At 35.9% G+C, this 7873-nt stretch overlaps 1 protein-coding gene across 1 annotated transcript in view; it reads right to left on the bottom strand.

Moving 5' to 3' along the window:
- HDAC9 (histone deacetylase 9) overlaps positions 1 to 5766 on the bottom strand; it is a 392579-nt gene extending 386813 nt beyond the window's left edge. Inside the window, exon 1 of the mRNA XM_017823859.1 lies at positions 5707 to 5766. Coding sequence (XP_017679348.1) covers positions 5707 to 5722 — 16 coding nt within the window. The 5' untranslated portion in view covers positions 5723 to 5766. The remainder of the gene's footprint in view (positions 1 to 5706) is intronic.
- Positions 5767 to 7873: the final 2107 nt, after the last annotated feature.

Raw genomic sequence — 7873 nt, 5'->3', positions numbered from 1 at the left:
AAATAAAATTTTATTTTAAGCCCAAGTCAAAGTATGGAATGATTCCATATTTTCCCCCTCAAGTTAACTTACTTTGAGTTAATTCAAGGCAGCAAATATGGTTTTGTAAAATAGTATGTAGTCTTCCACACATTTGTTCTGGTCTACAAGTATGTGTTCAAGCATGAAAAATAACTTAAGTTAATTAGCAAATAACTAACTTAAGGAAGAACAGTCTTCAGCAGACATACTCCAAGCTTTGCCATGCCTTCACGGAAAAATAAAGTAGCTCTCCTAATTCAGTCTCCATACTAAGTATTCTTAGTAGACATGCGTGACATTAGAGAGAGAAGGTTTTGATTCTAAACCATAAATATTCATTAAGGAACTATTGCATGGCCTTTTCAGAAAAATACATGTCTGAGAAAAGATTATATTCTTTAGAACTTTTGCCAATTTATTATTAAACAGCATTCAACTGTCTGTAACATTTCTAAATGCAGCAATTCAGAGTGAGTGAGTACATGAAAGGATAAATCTGGTTCACACAGTCTAAAATCTTCTTCACAGTCTGGGAAAACACTACAACAGGGAAAAAAATCATAAGAAAAATCTTCATCTGTCAGTCAAGGACTCTCTTGGCATAACTTCAAAACTTTACTCCCACTTTGCTATACATTTTGATATAAAAGTTCATCCTTTCAAATCATCATGTTAGACTCAGCTAACAATCTTGCTAGAATCTGAAAACAGAAATCTGTAAAGGAGTAAAAAATGGTTGCAATCTCCAAAACATTCTTACGACTTCACACCTTTAAAATTCAGAGTTTTGTTTATTCTTAAATACTGTGTTCATCTGCCTAAGATAGTTTACTTATGGACCTCTTTTCTTCACTCCTCTCCCTGTGAAGACAGATAAAAAAGAAACTGGAATCATAACATTAAACATGAAATGAATATGCTGTTCACAGTTTTTCAACTAATTGTAATATTTACTTCCAAATTTTATTCAGTGAGTATCTTCTGCTGTACGAAAACAATGTATTAATTCCTGCAATTTTGTGTCTTATTTTTAAAATATGCATAGAATTTACAAATAGATGCCAGGTGAAAGACAGACAGTGAAACCTCCTGAGACATAAGACCATTTCTTAAATAAATGACAGCAATAAAAATCTTTTGCACACCAAAGATCTGACAAATAAGAAGAAATTAATGAAAATCTACAATTACCTGGATTATAAATTACAGAATCAGCAGCAGGATTGTTTTCATTTACAAAGCCAAATGTAATTATAAATAATGAGATAAGAGAGCTCTGGTAACAGCCTTGGTTAAGAGTATCACATTAGTGAGCTGAGCATAATTTGAAAAATATAACAACACTAAAGAGCCATCAGAGTGATGAAAATTGCCAGTATCTGCCATTTCACTGCAATAGTATATCAAATCCAGCTGTAAATATAGGGGGGTTTAAGCTTTTGCACAGAGTTATACACTCTCCTGCCTCCTCTGCTTCCAAACAAAGATGTGCAATGATGGTGCTCCATACAAGAATATTTGACAAAAAAATTAGAATTGAGAACACAATGACTTACCAATATTTATGACATAATAGGTGCTATTTTAAGCAGAAACTCAAACAGGACAAATGTTTTACAGTTTCTATTAAAATATTCTCAAGTTTTTACTTGACAATTTCAGCTCTGTTCCTACAGAACTCCTATATACTATTCAAACTAATTCTGTTCCATTTCATCTTCCACCAACACTGGGTAGAAAATTAGATCAAAAAAAAAATTAATCATACTATTCTGTGAATTGTATTATTCAAAATTCTCCATTAACTCTTGAAACTTACATTGCCATAATGATGCTGCCATTATCTGAGATACAGAGGAAGCAACTTAGAAGATTCAGAGAAGCTTTAAAATGCTACTACTTCCTATGAGCTACAAACCCCCCAGATTTGACTAATTTTTGCTGCATAACCACAATCATCCTTTTGGATTAAAAAAAGTGCTGGGAAATATCAAACCCCACCTTTACTCTAAACACAACTGAAGTTACATTTCCTATAAGCACTCAGACACTGAAGGTGGGAATGCACCATGGAAATGAAATAAAATTCTAATTGTGGCCCACATGTCATTTGCTCTCCACAGTAACTACAGAAGATGAAAAATGAAGGCTGGACCTTGCAAATACCTATGATGGGAAGGGAGATTACAGATGGATGAAGCAAAGGAACGAGCAACTGCCACAGAGACATTCTGATGGAGCTGCTAAGTATCTTCTTCTATACACTGTGAAATCTGAGACAGCTTCATTTGTCCCACATGCCTCCAGAGACAACGACACAGATAGTGCAACACTAAAGACTCCCTCACCATTCCTCCTCCTGACCTTCTTCTTCCTATAGAAGTATTATGTGATCAGATTTTAAAAATATTATTTAAAATAGCCACTATACCCTCCCACTCAGAGCAGTGGTCATACACAGTATGCTGACTTGTACTACATTTATGTTTAAAAAAAATGCCAGTAACTGAAAACTACATTGAGCACTATATATTTTCTAGTCAGAAGTTTGATTTTAAGGCCTGACCTGCCTTTTTATAATATTATTTACTTTGCCTATGTTATGGATATAGAAACAGTACTGTTGTAACTAGAAAAGTGTATTTAGGAAGGATTGAGGGGTGTTCAGCAACCTTTCCCGTAACATTAACACCACACAGGAAAAGTTACTCTGGAATGATTTTACATTTGCTGGCACACCCTTTCACTTACAACTAACTGCAAGAGAAAAAAATTGAACTAGAGAAGGAAAACTGTCTAAGAGCAAGCTGTACTTGGGAACAGATCTCAAAAAAGGAGGTTTCTTGACTTGGAAGAATTCCTCTTCCCCAGTATTCAGAATCCAATAAAGTTCATTAATTTCAGTGATAGTCAGTTGAAGAGTTAATATGAACAGTAATTCTATTGTTATGAGGCCTAACATCACAGATTTTGGAATGGATAATGTTAACAATTGCTTAGAGATTAAATACTGGATTGGAAACATTGATTTGAAACACTGGACAGCTTTGGGGTCCCAAAGGTTAGGCTCTGGAAACACAGATAATTACATTTTAAGACTTCCAAGTCATAATGGCTACTTCTAAGACCAAAAATAGATGGCCTCAGGAATAGCACTAAGTATATTTCAGTGCCAGAGAGAACAGAAAAAAGAACTGACAACCCAATACCTTAAAAATTCAACAGCAGATCCCCCACACTGATTGGCTAAAATGTCGCATTTTTTAATCACTTTTTGCCTCCCATTTTGCAACAATATTGTTACTAACATTTAAAAATTTTTCCTCTGCACACAGAAGACCTAAAAAGATATTTTTAGCCTGGCTTCCTAAGGAAATGAAACTTATCCGTTAGGCCCTCATCACAATAACTCTGAATTCATGGAGTGATTTCTGCCAGGTCTGACAGAGTGTAAAACACATTAGATTCCCAAAAATGGCAGCTGGGAAAGAGAATGCAACTAGAGCTCCCATTGTGGGGCTGCCTTCTCTAGGCATGAGAGGGAACACCCTGGAGCTTCTCCCTGCTGTCTCGGAGACCAGGTTGCTGCAATTGTGTTGCTCGGGGCTCTAGGTGGAGCAGTGAAAGGATAAGGCTGGTTTTGTCTGATTGTCTTGTTTGCTGTAACGAAAGCTGGGATGATCATCTGTTTACATGATTACTGTTCAGTTGGAAATGAAAGTAGTGTTGACCAAATCCTTCAGTAATATGTATCTTGACACAGGTCCACCAAGACTCAAGAACAGTGTATATTTGCTGAGGATCCAGCATCAAGCACTGCAGTGCAGTGAAGGCTGAGAGGATGAAATTTATTACTGACATGAATGAGGGGAAAATTGGAAAAATTCCAAGGGGATCTCCTGTAGCTGAAAAACCAGGTAAAAGAATAATAATAATAACAAAATTTGGTACAAAGGAGCAGATGACAATGATTAAGATGTCTGCAAAACAAGCTTATTTTGTCACTTCATAAGAACATGCTAATTACACTCATGGTCCTCAGATGAGGGATGTGGATGGCCTCAAAAAGCAACATCTTTTGCAGCTATTACTGCTCTAACTTATTCACTAGTGTTAGATTTTAATTTTTTTCTTCTTATACAACTTACTGGATGTTTTCTTTGATGGCTCTTAAAAGATATTGGTATTAAAGGTAACTTATGTGGAAGACTTCTCATTACAGCACATCCATATGTTAGAGCAAGAGGAGCTGACAGGCACAAGGTTGCTCCTAAGCTGAACCCTCCACCGTGCACCATGTTTTCTTGTGTGAGATTCACATAGAATTACTTGTACTGTTTTTCAGTATGAGATTATAAATAAAACAATAAAAATTTCAAATACTTATTTTTTTATCAACCTCATGAAGCTCCTCAAACGTTTGGCTTAATGTTTTCCTCTTTCAAAAGTAAATATCGAAATATGAAAAGAATACATAGAAGCCACTTTGTCAATACATCCACTTTGTAAATACATCCTGTAGAAACTATAGAGTATCAATTTTGTTAGAGAGCTTGCAGTAAAATAAAATGTATTAATGAAGAACCCAAAACATACTAACAACTTCTTAATGATGCCTTCCTAAGGAAAAACACTCATCACTGGAGTTTTTTTGCTTGCTTGTTTGGGTTTGGGTTTTGGGCTTTTACTGCTAGGAAAATTATCATTAAAAAGCTCCTAATACATTTCATGTAAAGATATTAAGTAAAAAAATATACCGATGACAGAATTTAGCTCATCTCACTAAATGAACTCTATAAAATAGATTCTGAACTGATGTGTCCTTCCCCAGCCTTGGCGTATATTTAGCCACATCACATCCACATGATCAATAAGACAAAGAGAAATAGTTGTAAGAATTAAACCCCCTATCACAACTTTTGGCTGCACACTAAGAATCCAATCTAAATCTCATTCAGACCAGTACAGGCTAGAACCTTCCACTGCACTATTGCCAGGAAACCAGGCTTGAACTTAATACAGATTTTATGGCTAATTGACAGTTTTTTGAGCACCGCAAGCACAAAACCACCTTATTTTAGCCTTAACTATATGTCTCCACTGTAAGACTACCCACTTCAGGTTATTTAGTGTATTTTAAAGTGAAACTACTAAAAAGTATTTGCTTGTTTACTTAGCCTATTATTTAGGATTTTTAACTACAATAATTATTACTACCAGGAGCTGCAACAGAAATCATCAAAGAAGAATTTTCCAACCACAAAGTAGTAATACTACTCAGCATAGAAGGCTTTGGCTTGTGAAGGACAGCACAGCATACTTCTCAGACAGCGCATTTCTCTCACACTTGTGAGAGAAATCAAAGTTTATTTTTCAACTCATGCAAAAACTCAGTTAAAACACCTTTCAGACCTTACAGGCTTGCATTGTTTTTTCAACTGTTATTATTACTTTGGTAGTTAGCTCGTGATTTGTCAAGTGAATATACCCTTCTGACTCTGCACGAAGTTTGTTGCTAAGGCAGATATGTGTCTAGATTTATTTACTATTAACAACACAGAGGATAATAATCTTTTTATGATTACGATATAATAACACAAAGCCATCCATCTTATTCAATTTTCAGTCACAGAGGATCACTTCCAATTCAACTTTCAATTTAGATCTTAAATGAAAAGAACTTACCAGTTAGAGAGTACATGGTCTCGTTGATGTAACTTATGGTGGTTTAGAAAGCTAGCAAGGCTGTTCTGATATTAAAAGCAACAATGAAGGGAAGTGGTTAGTCAACTAGCTGGTTCTGTTATTCCCTCCCACTTCTTACAGCAGTACCTAATTGTGGGGTCATAATTCAGCTTACTACCCCAGTTTTTAATTTTGTTCGTTTAAAAAAAAAAACCAAAACAACCGAAACACCTACACCACTTTACCACTTTTGAAGGTTTATTACAGTGTTTCAAACCAGATGTTCAATACCTATAGTCATAATAAGATACTAGATACAACATCCATGCTGTACTAGTCTCTGTTTACTTGGAGGGAAAATAAAAAAAAAAATCAAAGAGAAACAAAAATCTAGCTAACAGTAGTTTTTCTCACTGCTGCTTTGAAGTGAAGACAATAAAATGCAAACCATTCTGCATTAGTGGGAAAGAAAGAATAAATTAGCTGTATATATTATTAGTCAAGTTACCTAACGGACCTGATCAAGCTCACTTTGAGCCAATGGACAGGAGTTTTTATGCAGCTATTTATGCTTTTGTACATGAATAAGGGATGCTATCTATAAAATATCAGTATTTTATAGTCACTTCAAGTGACCAAGGGTAATAAGAGACAGAAAAGAACTAAAAATTACATAATTATGTTTAATTAATGTTTAATTTTTGCCCTAAAGCCATATTTTTTGTAATACACAATGTTTAACACTGCATGTAAAAGGAACACTGAAAGAATTAACACAATCTCAGTGTCCTCATTTAGTAAGCTCCTTTAAAAAACAAGAATTTCCACTTTTAGCAATATCATTTGGGGAAAAACATAAGACGCTGTCTTTTGTTTCTGTGCATTAAAATAATATAAAACAGATTAAGATGAGTTGGTTAAAGCTAAGCCACAGAAATAGCCCAAGTTCATCTTTACATTTGTGGTCTTATGGTTTACTCAATGCTTTCCTTTGGCAATTGTACAGTACATCAAAATTTAGTGCCTACACAATCCAGGGCTTTGGGTGTTTTGAGTACTTTAGATAAATCACAAACTAGATCAAAGTTCAACTTCTCTCTCTACCAAAAATACCCCTCACAACCAAAAGCCAACACATGACTGAGGCCACAAGGAACTGTACTCCATGTCCCTCTCTGTAGTCCACGTGCTCTGTCCCAGTCAGCAGACTACAGAATCTCTCTTGCTTTCTTGAAAGAATGACCTGGCCATCATTCAGCAGGACACTGCCAACACTTCGCTTTCGCTCACATTTCTTGCTTTTTTATTTTCTTCCATCCATAGAGACTGCCCATCTAACACGATGGAGAAGCCATTTTGTAAGAACTTTCAATGTAGCCACAAAAGTCTATCACACATGCATCACCATCATCTTTCACAGAAGGTCATTTCCCATAGACTTCTTGTTGCATCTTCCCAGTAACAGCAACTAGCTGCATATTGCCAAGGCCCATTTGCTGTAGCCTGACAGTGCAAAAGACCTTCCAATAGTACTATTAATTTCTACAATATTTAGTTAATAAACAGCCTCTGGGTAATCATGTCCCTTCTTCTGTGAGGAAAAGATAAAAGGATCTGGAGAGACAGAGATCCTCCAGAACCTGGTGAAAATGTAACTTGTAGAGGTTATCAAGAGACTACTCAGTAGGACTAGAAATGTGGACTAGGTTATGCTACACACTTTCGATGCAATTTCCTGGTATAGTAAGGAAATATGTCATCTTCATAAACACATCACACTATTATAACTGCTGTGTGTTCCCCCTGTCTCTCTATCAAAATACTGTCCCATAGTTTCACTTGATGGTTAAAACATTTATAGGACTCCAATATATATGTTGGAATAGCTTATAGAGACCACTCAAAGCTCGCCTGTAACCTTGTAACCTTGTAACCTTCAGCATTCCTTGTTAATGCTAAAGTTGTCCTTTAGCTTAAGGACAGCTTTTCCCTCTCTTGTAATGACTACACTGGTGCAAGTAAATCTCAGGCAGAAGAGCAGCTTTGATGGCTTTCCACTACACATATTCAGGGAAATTGTGGGTGGGCAGGTGGGTGTGTTTTTATGCAGAAACACTTTCCACTAGATCAGGTTGCGCAGAGCTTCATCCAGCCTCGCCCTGAACTC

The sequence above is a fragment of the Lepidothrix coronata genome, unplaced genomic scaffold, assembly GCF_001604755.1.
Source record: "Lepidothrix coronata isolate B3197 unplaced genomic scaffold, Lepidothrix_coronata-1.0 Scaffold106, whole genome shotgun sequence".
NCBI classification, from domain to species: Eukaryota; Metazoa; Chordata; class Aves; order Passeriformes; family Pipridae; genus Lepidothrix; species Lepidothrix coronata.
This window is presented reverse-complemented; position numbering and strand designations above follow the sequence as displayed.